Genomic DNA, 20,867 nt, shown 5'->3' with positions numbered 1-20,867 from the left:
TAACCTTTTCCATTTTTCTAATTTACTAACATTGCCCATAAGCATCGTTGTGAAGATTTCCTGACCAAATTAGAACCCAGATTTAACTAGTTTGTATATAGTTTGGAGGTAGGGCTTTTTAGAAAATAAAAATAACTCTATTTTTATAATTCCTGCCTTGTTTACTGCCCCAGCTAATTCAGATGGTAAGGAAAGGTAGAAACAACTTGGGTGTAACCCAAGCTGAGTTCTGACTAAAGACACTAAACACATATTGAACTGTTTTTTTAATGAGATGTTGCCCAGTTACTGATTGTTACTTTATGTATCCGGGTGCCCTTAGGGATTCCAAAGCATCCCTGTAAATTTCATCAACAAGCATGGCTTATCCTCTTAATAGTAGAAGCAGATGTCAAGTTTTCATGCCCCTAAGATGGTTACTCATACCTAGTAGATCCATCTGGTACAGATTGAGCCTCAGTCAAGTTGTTCTCATCCATGATCTTCCCACTGAGAAAGCAAATAAAGCAGAGCTTCTCAGTCCAATGAAAAAGTAACTTGATTATTGTCAACATATTTATAGTACCACAACCCATTTCACTTCACTGTCTTTCTTAATTGCTTTACACAGGTGAAAAAGCTGTTAAAATGAGAGGAAACATAGTTGGGATGGAATTCCTGGAGCATGCTACCAGATTTTCAAAGATGGAATAACTAAAGTATTTTTTTTAGTTCTGCAGAAATGGATGACTGAAAGGAAAAGCAAATTTTAATACAAAAAAATTGCTGATAATACAGGATAGTTACAACTGGTATTAAGTTGTCTGCATTTTGTGAGCTTAAGGATATATATTCTAATGTTTTCTGGCTGTCAGTTGAGGTCAAAGATATAAAAGAAAACGCTAGTCTTCAGAACTGATGTGATTATTGCAGTGGAATTCTATGAAGATTCTATATAGAAATGTTTACTTTAACTGGAGGTTTAAAATAATGTGGTTATAGCAGGGACTTAGGCTGAGCTTTGACATCTCATGTTACAGGGCTTTCAGTAGCTTTAATGAAAATTAACATGGCTTAATTTTTTAACTCTTTCACTTGATAGTGGAAAGGTCTGAAACATCAAGAACATGTTAGAAAGTGATTGCTCTGCATAATAGCTATATCCCTGATAACCAGATGTGTTAATAACAATGCTTCATCCCTGCCTTGAAGAGGGATTTGTTTTCTTTTTATGGTATGTCTTCATTAGCTATCAGACTGTATTCTAAAAAGCTGGCACATGAAAGTCTTTTATATTTGTGATAAGTTTTATGACAGTGTGATGAGGCAATGTAAATCTTCCACTAAGGATTGTTGCTGTAGAAAGATGCAATGAATATCCCTCTAGCTCAAACTGCATAAGTAGTTTTAGTATGTTATATCTTTCTCAAATAATAAAATTTCACACTGATTTCCTTTCCCTCTCATCTGTCTTTTTACAGTCTCTGGTTGTTTGCAGGGTGGTCTAAAAGACTGGTAACAACAATTATCCAGTGTAATGTATTTCTTGTGTTACACAATTCTTAACAAGCTTCAAAAACCTCTCACCTGTAGAAAAAAGCTGGATCATCTCTCAGGAATACTCTATCAGAGATGTGGGGCCAAAGGATCCCAGCCAGGATGAGGCTAGCAGGCATGTTAAATTTCAAATGGAAAGGAAAAGACTTGCCCATCCTTCTATGTACTCCTTCACTTGATGCCTGGTTTTCATCCTTTGTCAACATGTCATTGCAGCCTTTGCTGCTCTGGTAGCTGTTGCCATTCCTTAAAATAGGACAGGAATAAAAATGTGGTCTTCAGACAAATATGAATGGGATTGACAGGTATGGGAGCAGGGCAAAGAGAGCAGCACAGAGCTGGACAGGAGCTGTTCATGACTTCCTCCTTGTAACACAATACCATTAGGAGAAGAACATTTATTATATGATGTTATATGTAGAATTTGACCAGTGTGCAACTGGTATCCACCGGCTTTTATTTGCTTAATGTGGCTGTCCTGTGGCTTTCTGCAGAAGTGAGAGCTGGGCTTGGAAGGGAGAGGTTTGGAAGGGAGAGGCTGAGGGCCAGACTAATAGGAGGAATGGAGAGGAGTGCATTAGTTTGCATGGTGTGATTTGTTGTTGGATTGTCCTTTAGAGATGAGAGAGTAAAGTTGTGGGCTAATTAAACTGTACTCATTACATCTTGTCTGTCTTTCTGTAATGTCTACAGTGAAAGCAGATGTATGAAAAGACTGTAGCAATTAAAAGACATCTGAGAAATAAGACAACTTTCTCAAATGCTGCTGTAACTGTGGTGAAAGCTATTTTTGTGTGGCTGACATATGGCTCTTTGAATTAGAGCTTTCTGAGTGTATGTTAACAATATTGTGTTGTGTTTTTCTTCCAGCTTGAAGATAGACTGTTCTGCTGTTCAAGAGTCATTTTAATTTGGATAAGTCTTAGTTCATGAATGACCACAGAACTCTTTTTCAGATGTTTCCAGGAAATCCCAGGTCTGATGTGAGCCACTTTACTCATTGAGACAGGTCTTCTGTGGAAAGAGGAATAAAAAAGTCTTCAAAGATTCTTTCAAAGAACTGTTAGAACGCCAAGGACTGTTAATTTTGTTGGCTGTTACTGTAAAGAGCTCTGCTGTTCATTTCAGTAGTTCTTCTAAAGTAGGATTTTTGTATAGAAAACTTTATGAATATGAATGAGTCTATGGAACTACCAATGTATAATTATAGCGAAATTTTAGGCTGCATATTTCATCTGTAGGATCATTATTTATGCTGATTTTACTGCTGAGATTACACTTTTCTCCATGGTTTTACAATATTTAAAGAACAAAGTATTTATTTAAGGAATGGTGTTTACTGACCTTGATGTTTACTAAACTTGTTTTATTCCACATATCAAACAGGAGAAACTTTTTAATAATAAGATAGGGGATATTACAGATATTTTCTGTCAAGAAAGATACTGCATGAGGTTTATTTATCTTCCTCCTTTAAAGATGTCCTGAGTCTGGCTACACTAGGGTTAGAACTTGTGGGTTTTTTTTGTTCTTTTTCTTTTTCCTCTTTCACAAGAAGCTGAAAGGGGCCACAGCCAAGACAGCCAGCTGAACCAGCCAGTTGGGATTTTTGACACCATGCTGACACCATAACCACTATGTAAGAGAATGCCAGGTTGGGGCAAGCATGGGCGCTTTGAGCAGGTGACTGTGGCATGGCAGTGGTTGCAAGCTGAGCTGAGCTATGGTGGTATCTCTTTATGCTGTTCTACTGTACTTTCCCAACCTCAACCTGTGGGGCTTTGCCTTTTTCTGTCAATTTTCATTCCCATCCCAACAGGGAGTGGTGGTGGAGCAGTGGTGTGAGCAGCTGTGTGGGGCTCAGCTGCTGGCTGGGTCCGAACCATGACAAAAGGGAAATGAAAATACATGTATCCGTCAGCTTCAGGTGGATATGGCTGCTACTATTACTTGAACAATTTAGTATCTTGTAAATTAATAACACATGCCAAAGAGAAAGGAAATGAATCCTTGAAATGCCATCATGTGAATTTTATGCAATTGAATTAGAAATAATTAGTGTGTTAAGAACGAAAGAGCGAGCATAAAATTTGTGCGTGATAGTCACAACAGCAAGGGTACTGAAGAGCTGTTAAGTTTTAAGGGCAGATGTGTATACATACCCTTGCCAAAGATACAAGTGCAGTATCTAATGAAGTCTCAGAATACAGGAGAAAATATAATAAACACCACATGGCCAGCATGTTATGCAATGCATTTAAGCAGTTTTGGAATCAGAAACAACTCCATGAGAATACAATCTGCATGCAGTGTCCCACGTTAATTTAGTTTATAGTGAGACTGTTTATAATGGGCATTTAAAACAAATATAAAATGGGTGATTCATAGTCTTTTTTTTCTTTGAGGACATGAGACACTAGTACCCACAGTCCAGAAAGCAATGCTGCCCTGAATGGCCCTGAAACAGTATGGCTTCTGAAGAAAATTAAGTCTAGTAGGAAGCTCTGAAATATTACTGTTGTATGTTTGTGGGAAATTTTAGAGGCATCTAAGGAAAATCTACACACTAGTGATTTAATATGGATCAGAGTTTGCTTTTGACATGTGTTTCCTGAGCATCATGGCCATCTTTTGATTTATATTATTGACCAGTCTGAGAGTTCATGCAGTGAGTAAACATAGCTGGAAGAGATGATCCATGAGGACCTAATGTGCTTTAGCACTTTAATTGACAGTGTGTTCATAGGACCAGACGAGAACTAGTTGAAGAAAAATGGGAAGTTGGCATATGTGAAGTGCAGACATTAGGTCTATCAACACCAGTTTTGCTCAGCAGATGTGTTCTGTGGTTCCTCTGACTTCCATTGTGGAGCCACCCTGGGCTTTTGTAGCTGTTCTGGAATGATCAGCTGGTAGGTAGTGCAGATGAGTACAGGCAACTGCTCCCTGTGCATTCTACACATGAACTATAATTTTCAGTTATAAAGTCAAACAATAAAAGCAGCATACATGCTGCATTTCTGAAGGTAGGAACATTACTGATTTTTGGTAAACTGGTTGTGTTTTTTTCAAGTATGCTGAAGTAGGTCATGTCTGTCTACATTTATATAGTATTTTGCATAAGTGAGCACTGCATTTTTAGTATGTATTTTTTCTTCTCAGTGTTAATTTCCCAGTAGTCTACATTTCTGTCACATCTTTGAGCCTGCATATGCTTTTAATTGTGTCATTTCATTCGTATAGCATATCTACTTTGACATGACAAGAAAGGCTTTTTGGAAGGGTGGAGGTTTGAGATGGGAGCTTACAAATAAATAACAAGCTATTTTTGCTTCTTGTTTCTGTTCACTTCAACTGAATTAACTTCATGAAGCATGTGCAGGATTTGGCCCAAAGTATATGCCTCAGTGTGAGATTACATATTTGTGTTTAATATCTTCAAACTAGTGGCAGTGTATTTAATTCCTCTGATAGCTGAGTGAAGAGAAATTTATTTCATCTGGATTCTTTTACAGATTGGTATAAAATTCTAAGTAGAAGAAGGCCTCAGTTGAGATCAGTCTTAGAAGTGGTAAGACTGAAGTCCGTGAAACCACAAGAAGGCAGTCATAACTCACAAGTGCAGTGGAGACACAAGGATTCTTGTGGCTCGTGTGTTTTTACAGCTTGTGTTTATCTAAGTAGCTTTTTCTGTGCATTTGAGAAGACACTGCTGTAAAGGGAGACAAGGTGTGCCACACCTGAGATGCAAATTTAATCCAAGCAGTACGTAGTGCATATCTCCAAAATTGCTTGCCTTTTGTCATTTTACTGGGAATAGCTTCCAGAAGTCAATGGCTGGCTTTCTAGGAACCCACTAATAATGGCAGCCACAGAACAAATACTGTTGTGTCTTAGGATTTAGGTGATGGTTGATGATTTTACTTAATTTCTTTTGTAATTACTCTGGTCTTAATGTTTTATCCATGGTTTTATGTTGGTGCATGTTAAGTTGTGGCTTTAAATATTTCAGTCTAAGCTCTAGTGAAAACAATCTCTATTAGAAAGGAAGGTTGAAGATGATTTTATAGGAATTATTCAAGAAATACCAATGCCAAGTTTAGGTCAATACAGTTCCAGTTGCACCTACTCATCTATAGGACTACCCACCATGTCATTGTGATAGGAGTTTGTGAAATCCATGTTAAATCCTGCTGCTAAATCCAGATGTTTAAAATTAGACTGCAGTCTTAGTCAAACTGTGACCCATGATCATTTAATTTTGGTTTATATTTATAAACTCCAGTTATGTCACAAGAATGAATTGTTAGACTGATCAGTTTTATAGCTATTTCTTACATTCAGTCACTTCTTTAACCTAATTACTTTGGGTTAACCAGTAACCAACATTTACTTTTCTACAAGTCAAACATCTGTGGTATAGAAATGGTTTCTGCTAAGAAGAATGTACATTTGGTGTAGCTGCAAGGGTTCACAGTGGTTGGTTACAATAACAGAAGAACTCCAGGTGTATGTTGCAAAATGTGTTCTCTCTTTTTGGCTTTCTTTTCAGGATACTGTTGCTCAGTTATTTATTTATTTTTAACTAATAAAAAGTTGTATGCACTAATAAAATGATGGAGGAGATATATGTACACACTTTAGTGCTGTATTTCTACATAAGTTTTTTTATTAACACTCCTAAAGTTACCCAAGTGTCTGATGATAATATATTAAACAACATGACTAATATTTGCTAAGTACTTTCTGTTTTCTTTTCTCCCATTAGAGTATTTTGCAGTGATTTTCTTTGCTTTTTTTTGTTCTTGTTTTTGTCCAGTTTGAGTGATAATTATTTGGTTTCATTATTGAAATTTTGCTTCATGCTTTTGTTAATTGCAGTAAAGTCCAAGGACAGGTTTTATACGTGATGAAAAAATGAAGTTGTTGTAGACCCTATAGCACAGTCTCCTGCTGTCAGGCTCAGTGAAAGCTCATGCTCGTAGAGGATGGAGATCTAGGGGGCTGAAGATGGCCCCACTGCAGATTGTAGCCTCTTTGAGGGAAGCAGCCCCACAGGGCTTTACAGGATGAACAAAGCTGGGTGCTAGTGTCAGGGTCATCAACAGAATCAGGCCTGGCAAGTGATGAACTTGCAGAGGCAGCCAGGGGCAACTCTATGAAGCATTCATGACATTCTGGGTGAAGAACTGGCTGAAGGACAGAACTCAAAAGAGTTGCAGTGAGTGGGGTTGCATCTGACAGGTGAGGCCTTACAGAAGTATCTGGATAGACTAGATCATTTGGCAATGATCATTTGGCTGAAATGTAACAAGTTCAAATGCCAGATTGTGCAGCTGGGACAGAGTAATGCCAAGCAGAGCCCTGCAGAAAGGAATTTGGGGTTGTTGGTTGGCAGTAGGCTCAATATGAATGCCAGTGTTCCCTGGCAGCCAAGAAAGCAAAATGTGACCTGGAGTGCATCAAATGTAGTTGTGCTGATTTCAGGCTAACTGGAATATTTTACTGAAAGAAATTAAATCCTTAGCTGTGAGAAGAAAAAAACAAAACCAACAGTAATAACTTACATCCCTCATTTTTCTGCTGAGAAATGCCACTAGTCAAAATACAGATAAGACACTCACTTCTCACACGCTTCTTAGTTCTGAGTTCTACCTCTTTATTCCCTTTATTCCCTCGCTGCTCTCCAGACCACTTCAGAGAGACAGTATGAATAATTGAAGGTTGGACAGGGAAGAAATTACTTCCAAAACTGATAGTAGGTGTAAAGGTATTGTCATAGCAGACTACAGGGTTTAGTTCATTCTTCACGGCTTTCAGAAGAAGGGGCTTATCTCTGCACATAATTATGGACAGAGATGTAACTGGAGGGAATTAACTAATTATTTATTACCATTGCTTCAATGAAAGGCTAGTTTTTACTTGCTTGTGAGAGTTATTATTATTATTATTATTATTATTATTATTATTATTATTATTATTTAATCTCTCTGGGGCACACTGTAGGTAGATGAAGATTGATTCTTCCTTACCTCTCTAGATGCTGTACAACTTTGACTTATTCCAGCGCATGAAGGCACAGAACACAGATGTTCTGTGCCAGGGCATTTGTGATTTTCTAGAGGAAAGCAAGCATGCACATATACTTACTGAAGCCTAGTAGGACTGATCAGAGGTACCAATTTGTAAGTTTAATTGAAAATGTCTGTGGCTTGTATTTTCATGAAAGATGAGAACTCTTGCACTGTTTATCTGGTCTTCGAAAATGTGATTCTGTTTTCTTTCTAACAGACTGAAAGTGTGTGGGGCTTAGGTGGTGGCCTGAATTCCTGTTACCTCCATGTACTTGGTGATGTTGGAGACTTAGAGTCACATTTGCCTGACATCTTTCATGTAGTATGTCAGTGCTGGGAAGATGGAATATTTGGAGTTCGCCCTGTTGAGCACAGTTTCTTCTCTTCTTTAGTGCACAGACTAAGATACTTTAAGGTTGCCCTTGAAGGTACAGTGGGGAAAGGTTTATATTTGGGCAGAAACAGTGGTCTTGTAACTCTTCCATGAGGTGGTATCTGCACAGCAGTGTTAAGCCACCACTAAAAACGGAAGTCAAAACTCCCATTGGCATATGCCAGGTCAGGATTGGGTTTGAAGAAAAACAGATGTGAGGGAATTGAGGACATAATCTGTGAGCATGTAAAATGCTTCAGAAACCCCTATAACCTTCTGATAGTTTGAAATGACAGTTTTAACTGGGTACCTTAGATTAAAAGCAGGGGGAAAAAAATCACAGTGGAGCATTAGCATAACTTAGGTAAATGATTTGTTAAGACACAGAGTGGAGAAGAGTGTTCATTTAGCGTTCTTGTGTTGTTCAAAGGAAGCCTGTAGAATTTGCTTTCACCTTGTGTAATGAATGAAAAATCATTCTCATCATGCTAGGTTGTATGAAGTTGAAGTTGCTAAACAATACCTTTATGTTTTGCTAAACTTTCGAGTGGCCACAGTTTTCAGTAGTAAAACTAAAACAGTGGTGGACACTGAAATTACAAAGTAGGGAAGCCACACATCTGGACATTTATGGCATTGTTTCAAGTAACAGATACAATTTAAAAGCAGGAGTGCTTTTCTTCTAGTTCAGTGGAAAGCAGCAGCATAACTGAAACAAAGTGGTGAGCTGCTACTAATCTGTTACTGCAATCAGCTACCTCTGTCACATTTTATGTGAAGAAGAAAGGGGGGATAAATTGAAAGTAGCATGTAAAATATTGTTTTAACATTAGTGTTGGCTAGATCTGTAAATGGAAATAATAAATTCTCATACAGCATCGAGGGTAATGCTAAAGTATTCCCACTGGCATTTATTATTTATGACTGTTCTAAAGTTTTATTTCTTCTATTTATGTCTCTCTCCTTTTGAAAGGGTTGAACCTGACATAGTGCTCATAGTTGGCTGTTCTTACACTATCAAAACTCAAGTTTTAGATAAATCCTACAGTAATGTCAGATTAAAATCAGGTAATGATTACATTATAATCTGCCATGAAGGTAAAACAAAATAAACATTAATAAAATATTGAACTTAAATTGTATAATCTGAAGTGTGTAAATTGCTCCTGAAGAAGCTTTCAAGTGGAAGGGAGTAGATGTGTCTTTACATTTATCATCCCCAGAACTTCTTAGGTAATACAGGAAAAGAATTTTTCAGCATTTCAGTTAATATGAAAGAAATTGCTTTACAGATTGCAATGTCTCCTTGAGCTGAAGAATGCTTCTTCAACAAGCTTCACTTGATCAGGTGGCCTGTAGTAGACTCCTACCATGAAGCTCTCTTTGATGTCCCAATCCCTAATGCCTTTTGACCTGCCTGTGGCTATTTTTTAGCAGCAACTCTGCACTCTATCCACTTCTTTACAAGGGCAACACCTCCACCCCTTCTTCCTCCTGTGCCTTCTGAACAGCTTATAGCTACTGGTAGCCACACTCCTCCTTTGTCTCAGATGTTGCTAGCAAGGCCTTAAGGAGTGCCAGGTTCCAGATTACAGAGGGAAAGCACTGGAACAAGGAAGATGTACCTTTGATGAAAGAGGATCAGGTCAGTGAATACATGAGCAAATGACATGAATAAGGTGTGGATCCTGACAAGATGCACCCATAAATTCTGAGGGAGCTGCCAGGTGTCATTGCAAGACCACTCAATAATCTTTGGTCATGGCCACACATGGGTGTGTGTTTTGAGTAGTCTTCATAGTCATAGAACCACAGAATCATGCAGTGGTTTGGAAAGAGCTTACAAACATCTAGTCTACCCTCTCTGCCATGGGAAGGAACATTGTCATAAGATCAGATTGCTCAAAATCCTTTTCAAACATTGGAATAATTTCACTGTTGAGGCATCCACTTCTCTGGGAAACCTATTTCACCCTATCACCTTTTTTACTGTGAATAATTTCTTCCTTATGACCAATCTATATGTACCCTCTTTCAACTTAAAACTGCTGTCCCTTGCTCTGTTGCTATGGGTGTTCATAACCAGCCTATCCCTGGCATGCATATTGAAATGCTGCATTAAGGTTTCCCCAGGGCCTTCACCCAGCTAAACAACTCTAATTCTCAGCCTGTCTTCAGAGGAGAGTTTTCCAGCCCTCTGACCTTTTTTCTGTCCCTTTTCAGAACATTCATGACTTTCTTGTACTGGGGACGCCAAAGCTGGACACTACTCCAGGTGGAATCTGACTTGGACAGTAGAAGGGGACAATTGATTCCCCTCACCTGCTGGACCCTTCTTGGCAGCTTGTGTGAAAGTGTGAATACATACTATATGAAAACATGCACAAACATGATCTCTCAAATATTCACTATGAGAGATCCAGCTTCAAAACATTGACTCATTAAGCTGTGGTAGCAAGTCACTGTATTCAAGCTGACAGGGTTTGCTGGTATGGCAACAGACCACTGTTGAGAAACTGGTGTAGTTGGCATGGTCACAATGCATGCTGCTATATCCATTTCTGCTTCTGAATGGTAGACTTTGTACTTTCAGAAATAACACATTTATCTGCAGTAAAAACAGTTGTGATTTGCATCTTCCTTTGTTAGAAGGGGGGAAAAAAGAGAGAGAAATTATGGTCCTGCTATTTTATTTTGCATCTTGACCTACCTGAATTCTTCTTTGGAGACTGATTTCCAGATGTATACCCAGTGCCAATTAATACCTGTGGAAATACCTTGTCTAATGCATATGAAAGGTTGATTCTATGATTCTGTGATCTAGGGAAGGATGTCCCTGCCCATGGCAGGGGAGTTGGAACTAGATGATCCTTGTGATCCCTTCCAACCCTGACTGAGTCTGATTTTATGTGTCTACGAGTCTATGAGTGTATGATTCTATGAGTCAAAAGACTGGATGAGGCACTTGGTACCTTGGTCTAGTTGGCTGGCTGGGGCTGGGTGCTAGGTTGGACTGGATGATCTTGGAGGCCTCTTCCAACCTGGTTGATTCTATGATATTCTATGTCCTACTACTCCCTCACAGACTTACCATCATAGTGAGATTCTGAACAGCAAATTAACCAGAAATTTCATAAGTTCTATTTCCAGAATATAAGCTTATAGATGATGAAAATAGTATACCTGTGTGAGTTCCTAAGTACATGAAAGTGTGCTCTATTTGCAGTTTGTACCCCATTTCTGTGTTTGGCCACTTGAGTCTTCCTGATGTTGTATTGATCTTCCATTATCCAGCAAGTGAATCAATATTTTGTCTTATCTCTTCACATTCACTTCTCTTTCCTGAGCTATAGGAAATACTGTTTCCAGAATTGATCTTTCAGAGGGTGCTCTATTGGAACAGAGGTTGCTGCTTCTCTCTGTGCTGGTTTCATATTTATCTTTTCTCATCTTTATTTTCATATTTATCTTTTTTTTTTTTTTTTTTCCCTTTAGCTTAAGCTATTATTTTGCATGTAATACCATATTGGTGGTTTTAGGACAGTTAAGATAAATGAGTGGTATAGTGTTTTCTGATCTGAGAAATGCACTTTAATTTTCACAAATGTAAGCCAGAACTGGCATGGTCAACTTTTGGTGAACTCATTTCCCATTTAATTACATTTTGCATTTATTTCAAGGCCATTCATTATCTTACCTTGGTAATTTATTGTAAGTATTGTGCAGTACTGAAAAATGACTAATGGGCTTTCTGTTTGTGAGTCACTACCTAGCCATATCAGTTTTTTAAACACAAGTGTTACCTTTTGTTTGCTTCCTAGCAAGTCTAGACAGCAAGTATTTATGAAGATGAACTGAAAGGTGCTTTGGTCACTTTCCCCCAGTCTTGTCTGATGAAATGCTTTCCTAACTTTTCTCTGGTCTCTCTACCTGAGCCTTTGACTCAACACGTGTGAATCGGAGTCAGGATTGGTACTGGTGTTGTGACAACATTCTCTAAGCAGAACTAAATGGCCTACTCTGTTTAAACTTGTTAGGGTGATCATATCTAGTCTTAAAGAAATATTAACATGCATGTACTTTTTCTTTCTTTCAGAACAATGGCTCACTTGCTTGGTGCCAGAATCATAAACAGTGTTCAAAGGTATGTCCTTCCCTCAACCCTGCCTTTATTTAAGTTACCTAGTTGCTTTCAATCTCTTGGCTGTGGATTAAGTGCCTCTTTAGCCTGTTTTCAGAACTTCCTGTTCATATTTTATTTGGAAACCTCAACCTATAATAAAATATCCAAAGCCAAACCTGAATAGTTTACTCTTTCAGGACAAAGGAATCATGTTTGAGGTTATATATTAAGCTTAGTTAAACCAACACAATTCTATGGTTACCAACAAACTTTGAGTAAAATCTGGTGTGTCATTTATAGCTCTTTCAATGTTTTTTGTCATAAGACAGTAAAACTGTCAATGCCCTTTAAGAATCTTCCTCCAACAGCATCCAGGTATGTCAGCATTCAACACTACTTTCAATCTATGCATTTAATTTTTAGCAACACACTGCCTCTCTTTGAAAAAATTCTTGATGCAAATCCCAGTGGCTCAACTGATGCCTTGACTTATACTAGCACTTTAACCCTGAAAGTCTAAGAGGAGGTGAGCTAATTATCTTCTGCTCATCTGTTTAAGAGTTGTTCTAAGGTGCAACAGTGATTTGAGAGTTTTGGTGGGTAAAAGTGGAATTACACACACTGATGCAAGTTTGTTCATAACCATTGTGGCAGAAGCATCCATTGGTAATTTACTTTAAAATACTGAAGGTAATATTTTTGTCTAAGCTTCATGCAGATATATTTCTACTATAGATTAGGTTTTTAAAACTTCATTATTTAGTCTTTATTCTATGAAGCTTGTGCTGCAAGTGGGGTAAAGTCCAGGTAGCATTGTTCTCTTTTCTTTTGATAACGTAATCTATATAAATGCTGGTGCTAATTCTTGATTTTAAATCAACACATGACAATTTCTTCTCTGTATTTAGAGTGTGAATCTACTGGGTTAACTGATCTAGCTTCCATTGAAATGGAGGAAATCACAAATGGACCATTTTGTTATTGACTCTTTGTTTGATAACTTTTGGCACTATTAATGAAATGTCAGTTTAAAGTATGTGTTGACTAATCTGACATTCACAAGTCATGTTACCTTATTTCTTCATTCTTTCTTAGCAAGGTAATACATTTTCCTTAAGAAAGCAGCTTTGCCATATTTAGGAAAAGAAATAAATATCATTTTAGTGCAAATGTTAACAGGGCTGAACATTGCTAGGATGTTCTTGTTTTGGGTGAACTTTGGTTTTCTGTGCTTTGCAATGCAAGGTCAAACAATCCTGTCACCTCACTGAAGCTTTGCAGGAGATTGAGTTAACCTTTTAAACATGCAAATTCCTTTCAGTGCTTCTTAGCATCTCAGTGGAGGAGATTTATATGTGTTATCCTGCTAAATATCTCAGATGACGTTCTTCCTAAAGGATATTCCCAGTGTCCACCTTTATTTTGCGGCATAGCTTTTTGAGGTGATGTATGGTTGAAGTGCAGATCACTGCAAACGTTAAGCCGCTTTGTTAGTGAGGGGATTTGGAAGCACAGAAGCACTTTCTGTCTTCACAAATATTTGCATCTGGTAGGAGTGGTGAAGAAATTTTACTTTCAGGTTGCATCGATGTGTCAGAGAGCAGCTGACACTGCAACATAAGATGATGTAGTTAATTTAATAACTTCATTATTTCATTCTTTCCTATAACAGTTTATAAAATGGAAAAGGTACAGTGTAGTTCATGTTCTTACTTGTACTATACTGCTCACAGTTTTATTTTGGATTTCATTTTTCCATTTCAAGGACAGACAGTAGCCTGTGAAAGTAGATGTCCTTCTGGGAGCTGGAGCTATGGGGAATGAAAAAAAACCACCACAAAGCATCCATTAGAAGGCTTTTACATGTATTTTCTGTTCATTGCAACTTTCATGTCTGTTTTGGCTTCATTTTTGCCTAGTCCTGAGCTGCCAAAACAGTGTACTAAAGTCTCTGTCCATTATTCTCTTAGAGTTAGATCAGTCTGACATAAAACTCTGGAGGCATTTTGTGGCCACAGTTTTGTTCATAGAATAACTGGGAAAAATATCTTAGTACTAGCATAAAACAAATGAAAAAAACCCACAAACTATGGTTTTTACCTTTAAGAATATTTCTGTAGCTGACCATAGCTGTTGGTAGGATGTTGTTCAAGTTCATATGGTAGGTAAAGTAACTTAAAAGACAATCCCAGCCATTATGCCACCAAAATACAAATGTGGACAGCAACTGTTAGTTTGAGGATTAATACCTTTGAGAAACACCAAGATTTCAGAGAGGTAAAAATCTAATGAACTAAAGTAGTATTAGCTGTCACAGGGCCTATTGTAGGTCACTACCTATATCCCAAATGGCTATTAATTTTTGTTATTTTAATGAAGCAAATCACAAAAGCATGAATATAAGCAGCAAAATATCCACCAATAATTTTATATGCAATATATAATTCTAATGAGATCTCTCCAGGGGTTTATTTTGCAAGACAAAGCACAAGAGAGCTTGTGAGTGCTTGCTCTCCATGCTCCCATGAACTGTGTAAGGGCTCCCAATAGCATGTCCACCCTCTTTAGGATTGATACTTCATGGTATGGAACTTAATTTATGTCCAGAGAGTCCATGAATGTTAAAATTCAGTATTTATTTTATTTTCCTTTACTCATAGTCTTTTACTTTTACTGGCAGCTCATCAGATTCTCAGAGTTACATGAAAGTGGACTCATAAACAACAGCACAAAAAAATGGCGTTCCAAAGTGGAGAGACAGAAAAAGCAGAATAGGCTGGGCTGGGCTGGGCTCAGTATTCTTGACACACAGTCAGTGTGTCAAGCACAGATCTCGGTCATCTCTACTCATTCCTGAACACCACATGGGTCAAAAGCATGTTTAGGAAGAGAGCCAGACAAGTAGACACTCCCTTCTTTTTTTCTGCATGCATGACTACATAAAACTCCAGCACCTGTTGCCAACAGCTGTCCCAGCAGCCTTCTCTTGGTCAACAGACTGACTGACCAGACTGCTCAGCATGGGAGATAGGCTTTTGCTGACCTTTCTTTTATGGCTGACATACTTGTAGAAACCCTTCTAATTATTCTTCATAGTTCTTGCCACATTCAGCTCCAGCTGCACATAGACCTTCTTACCACATTCAGCTCCAGCTGCACATAGACCTTCTTACCACATCCTTATACAATTCGGCAGCATCCATACATACTTCCCAGGACACTTGTTGTTTCTTCCACTTCCTATTCATTTCCTTTTTGCCCTTTAAATTCACCAGCAGGTCTCAAGTCAGCCATGCCCGTTTCCCTGTTTTACATCTGGGGGGATTGAGACTTTTTGCACTCTATGAAAAGTATTCTTGACCATCCACCAGTTCTGTTCCAGGGGGGGCTGTTGTCTATCTCCTTGAAGAGCTGGAAGTTTGCTTTCCACACTACTGCAGACTCCTTCAGTACATGATCTAGTACAGCCTCGAGTCTTGACATCTAATAGCTCACTTGCACTAAAGCATTACAGTAGTCATAAAGTTTGTTGGTCAACCTCCTACTAATAGCTATATATGGATTAAGGTACCACTTGATGTGGGAACCACTCTCAGAATTGTACCCTATAAAATAGTCTGCAAGGATGATTCAGCCCCTGGAGGTTGACTCTCTTTGTACAGTGCCAATAAACTGTGTATATGTTTGGTTTTGAATTCCACTGCTGACTTCAGCTTTGCTATTGGATTTGAGTTTCAAATGTTTACATAATTCTTCTTTAGAATTTTTTCCCCTCCTTACCCTTTGAAAATCTCTATGTGATATTTTGCCTCTTTCCTTCCACTGCTCTGTATGTCTACCTACTTGCTTCATACACATCTGCCAAGGAATCAGTGAATCGTTTAGGTTGATTGGAACATCTTGACACCTTCTAGTGCATCCCACCTACCCAAGTAGGGTCAGCTACAGCAGACCTGTCCAGAACCACATCCAGTTGGGTTTTTGAGTATCTTCACAGATGAAGACTAAACTCTCTCTGGGCAGTCTGTTTCAGTGTTTGACTACCCATACAGTAAAAAAGATTCTGTATTTTCTGTTTTATTAATTTGTGCCCACTGCCTCTTGTTTGGTCCATGCACATGACTGAGAAGAGCCCAAATCTCTCTTCTTCATTGCTTCTCATCAGACATGTATAAACATGTGTAAGATCACCCTGAACCTTCTTTCCAGACTCAAGAGCTCCAGCTTTTTGAGCTTGTCTGTATGTGGCAGATGTTCCACTCCCTTAGTGGTATTTGTTGTCCTATGTTTTCTACTTATGCTTTCGAAGCCCGAAATGAGTGCTGCCTACAGTCCTTAACATCCCACTGCTGTCTGCCATCTTAACCAGTGTTGCTGAACTGTATGTATGAGTAGTGTTTGCTGTTCCTGCTCCTTTTTGTCAGTTTGCTTTTGCGGCGTGAGCCCCATAGTGCTGAGCCCTTTGTTCTCCAGCACTCAGAAGTGCTAAGCATGTAACAGGCGCTTCCCTGTGAAAACAACAGTAGGAGTTGAGTGCTAGTGAGAGTAACGTGGAATGACAAAGTGCCCTACAAGGATGCTGCACTAGTGAAAAATGTATTTAAGCCCTAAGGGAGGGGCAAAATGACAAAGAAAGACATTTCGAGAGAGCTTGTGGAGTAGAGATATATATATTTGTTTTAAACTCCATACATAAGTTTTTCCTTTTGTAAGCAACTGAAAGTCAAAAGACCACTAGCAGGGATAATTTAGAGCTGCATGTGCAGTGGCATTTACAAGGACTGGAGATAAATGGGGATCATCATAATGCACTGTGAATTGCAGTACAACTTTCTTCTTCGCAGCAGCCAAAGCAGTGGTGCCTGATTGATTGATTCTGCAAAAAGGCTGAAAGGCCATTTTTTTTCTGCCTTTTTTTTTTTTAGTTTTCAGAACTGAGAGAAAAATGTGCAAATAAAGACAAATAAGTTTACAAATGCTACAGCCAAATAAAGAGACTGCTTCAAAAAGACAGCTCTAATTTCTTTTTAGGGCAATGCACACTCCTGTACTCACTCTGTGAGCAATTGTTTCAGGCTTCCAGCCGAGCTCTTTCCAAAGATAATGCAGGTGGAAAGATGAGTTAATGGTTTAAACAATTAGAGATTTGATGCACTCTTCCATCTGTCAAAGCCCAGTGAAATGAAAGCTCACGGTTTTAATTTGTGCCTCCAGCGTCTAACTCATTCTGAAACGGTGTCAGCGATTTGCCCTGCCCACAGTACTGTCATTCTCATGGTAAGCATTCTGTGCACTCATGCTGGGAGACTTTTATCAAACATATTAGTGTGCATTTGAGAGATCATTAGCCCGAAGTAGCTGGAACATTCCAGGTTTCTTAGCCTGGAAACTCGCATCTCTGCTGGAAAGTTATGTTCAGCCGCTGTTATTTACACAAGAAAGCTACAGCACAATAAGGGACAGCTTTATAAAATTTAAGAGGAATCATGGTTCTTGATATTGCCAATCTATGGTGAATTAAGTACCACCCATGGAAAGGGTAAAATAATGGATGTTTTGATTTTTTTTTTTTATACCAGAAGGAAGATGAATTAAAAATTCTTTCTTGATCTGCTAGACAGAGTGGTTTTCTTTCTTCCTTTTAACTTATAAAATGTAAAGCTATTTAATAGAACAGAATTAAGAAGAATTATTCAGGGTATTGGTGTGCTGACTGCACAAAATAATCCTGAGCATATAAGAAATAAGAAGGCAGATGTAGTGGTGATTGCTTGTGTTCTAATGGTTTATTTTTGTTTGCCTTTTTAAGCTATATTCATCTATAAAAGGGCAGAGAGTGCAGAGAGAACCATAGTGGTTAGATGGTTAAAGCTAGTTAAGAAATAGGTTGACTGAAGATTCTCGAGAGTTGTGTTTAGGGAAGTACAGGAAAGAGCTTTGTGATTCAGTGTTTGTTTATATAAAAACGTTAGTGTATAAATGTGTTGTGATGACAGGAATCCCTTTGTTCTCTAAGGGCCCTGAGAACTGCAAAATAAACAGAGTTATCATCCAAACACTGTTTACAGTACTTTGCAGTCCTCTGATGTATTTCATTGTATTTGTAAATACTGAGTTTTGATTTTCAGGTGTCAAAAAAACCAATTGTATTAGAACACAGGATACTGAAAAAAATGAAGAACGTTCATATTCTTTACTGTTGCCATGTTGGATTGTATCTGTCATCCTTACAGTCTAATAAGGTGTCACCAGAGAAAAAAACCTAAGCTTTATTACTTATTTTTGGGTGAAAATGTGAAATATAAAGGGTATGTCCTTTCCTAGGCAGTAGCTTTCATTTCTCAGCTCTTATTCTTTCTTTTGTTCAGCTCAAAAGTTTTTCTCTGGAAGAACAGACCTCAGTTTATGACAGAAGTTGTTTTGCTTGTCCTTCAGTCTGAGTGGTCCTGTCTCTAGAGCAATTGGTTGGGATCAAGTTATTTTAATTTTCCCTACAGTAGTTTGGGTTGGAAGGGACCTTTGAAGGTCAACTCCAACTCTCCCTTGTAAGACACCTTCAACTAGATCAAGGTTTCTCAGCCTTGTCCAACCTGACCTAGAATGTTTCCAGTGCAACCTGTTCCAGTATTTCATCATTGTAATTGTGAAAAACTGTCATTAGATCTAGTCTGAATCTGCCCTCTTTTAAAAGTAAAACCATTGCCTCTTGTCCTGTGCAACACAGCCTAATAAAAAGCCTGACCCCTTTTTTCTTATAGGTCCTTGTTACAGTTTGAAACTGAAAAAAAAATTAATTGCAAACACAATTTTCAAGATATTTCAGACAAGGTTGATAGGGGTGGACTGGTCAGAGCTCACATTATAATAAGATCAATTAATCTCACTAAATTGGTCTGAATAAAAAGTTTGTGTATTCTGAAACAGTTTATATTCTGTGGAACAAGCTCTTGTGTCTCGCTGCTCTGCTGGGTTTTGGGCTGTGCTTTCCTCCGCTGACTTGATACTTCTCTCTGTCTGGATGCCGTAGGATACAGGGTGGAGAGAGGAAGAGCATGTGGTAGTAGCCTTTGGGGGCCCTTTGTCCTCAGGAGGGAATAAAGGATCTGAATTGAGGGTACAGGGAGGTCCTGTACTGTTATTTAACTGCACTTATATGTGTGAATATAATTTGTACGTTTGTAGTTGCTCTTTATATCCTTATATTCAGTTTTCCTCTGTAAATACATTTCTATTTTTGCTTCCAAGTTCTGAGTATAGTGAAAATTGCTCTTTGAGGAGCAGATTTCCAGAAAAAGTTGTTGGGGGGGATCCTCCCGAACCCAAAACAGTCTTCTTCAGGTGATGAAAGGCCACAGTAACGTTTCCCTGGAGCCTCCTCCAGGCTGAACGTCCCCATCTCTTTCAGCCTTCTATTGTAGGGAGAGGTTTTGCATTCCTTTGATTTTCATCGCAGATTTGTGTAGTCGTTTTTCTTCTGTGAAATGATTATCACCACTGCTAGGGATCTTATGTTGAGTGGGGAGGAAAGGATCATACTGTTTGTCTGTCCCTATGCCTTGAGTTTTAATTGATGCAGAATTCTGCTGCACTTCTCATTCATCCTCATTGTGGGTTCACAGAAAAAGTGGACTTTTCTGAAGCTTGCTTTTCTGACCAGTTTCATCTGGTCCATATGCTAATGGTGGCATAAGCAAGTCTGATCACTGTGCTGTTTGAAATTTGAACTGAATGCTGAGCAAAATGAGCCAATGCTGAGCATGAACAAAGATTAAGTAGCCTTCTTTCACTAAGAAAGGACACATAATTGCCATTAATGACTGAATTGTGCCAACACTGGCTTTGAGGATAATAGCATAGCAGCCTTAGCTCCAGTCTCAAAAATGCAAATGCCATCTACAGACCATAAGTTTGCAGACATACACTGCAGACATACACTGCAGCTAAGGGGAGAAATTTGTGGGCGTGCATGCACACACACATGCATACCCGACAGATGTTTATTGAGGCTGGCATTCTGAAGCACTAAATGTTTCTTTAACATAGCTTTGTCTGCTTCACTGAACACTGTTCAGAATCCAACAATATTCAGACTGCAGAATCCTTTATCTAGAGGTATTTGAGCAACAAATAATTCCTTCCTAGAAACTCTGAAATAGCAACGGAGCTGTGCAGCCTAATCAACTGTAAATTTTGTCATCTAGAAAGTAGTTGATTAAGTAACATCTAGCAGAGGGCAAGCCATCACTGAAGCTGCACTGTTTAGACAGTAAAGACAGGAACTACTACTAAGACTAAGGAAAATTAACAGTAAATCTGCTGGAAAGCAAACAACTGATTTATCCTTTATATCATTAGAGTTTTCCTAGGGGTCTTACCACTCAGTTTGCTCCAATCTTGTACATACTTTTTGCTTATCTTCCGATGGCTTTGTGCTCAGTATGCAGAGGGAGATAAATAACATGCAAGTATAAGTGTGATTTTGATTTCCCAAATACAGTCTCAGTTCCCTAAGCTCAGATTCATGAATTACTACTTGGGAATTTTAATATCTCACATAAGTCAGAGAATCTCTACAAAATGTAGAACTTTGCAGTTGAGATCAGATTATTAAATTACATTGCACTTAACCTAACTAATTCTTTGTACAAAATATGCTGCAATAGCCTGCTTAAATGTATGACCCTTTCCTCCTCTTGTGGGAGACAACTGCAGAGTTAGATCAAATATAGCTCTAGTTAAATGACAAAGATAAAATATACTT

At 38.4% G+C, this 20,867-nt stretch overlaps 1 protein-coding gene across 1 annotated transcript in view; it reads left to right on the top strand.

The window, feature by feature from the left end:
• Positions 1–20,867, top strand: part of ANOS1 (anosmin 1) — a 124,594-nt gene that overhangs the window by 11,787 nt on the left and 91,940 nt on the right. The window contains exon 2 of the mRNA XM_064143033.1: positions 12,080–12,127. Coding sequence (XP_063999103.1) covers positions 12,080–12,127 — 48 coding nt within the window. The remainder of the gene's footprint in view (positions 1–12,079; positions 12,128–20,867) is intronic.

The sequence above is a fragment of the Pogoniulus pusillus genome, chromosome 5, assembly GCF_015220805.1.
Source record: "Pogoniulus pusillus isolate bPogPus1 chromosome 5, bPogPus1.pri, whole genome shotgun sequence".
Taxonomy (NCBI): domain Eukaryota; kingdom Metazoa; phylum Chordata; class Aves; order Piciformes; family Lybiidae; genus Pogoniulus; species Pogoniulus pusillus.
Note: the sequence above shows the minus strand (reverse complement) of the source record. Positions and strands in the feature narration are given on the sequence as shown.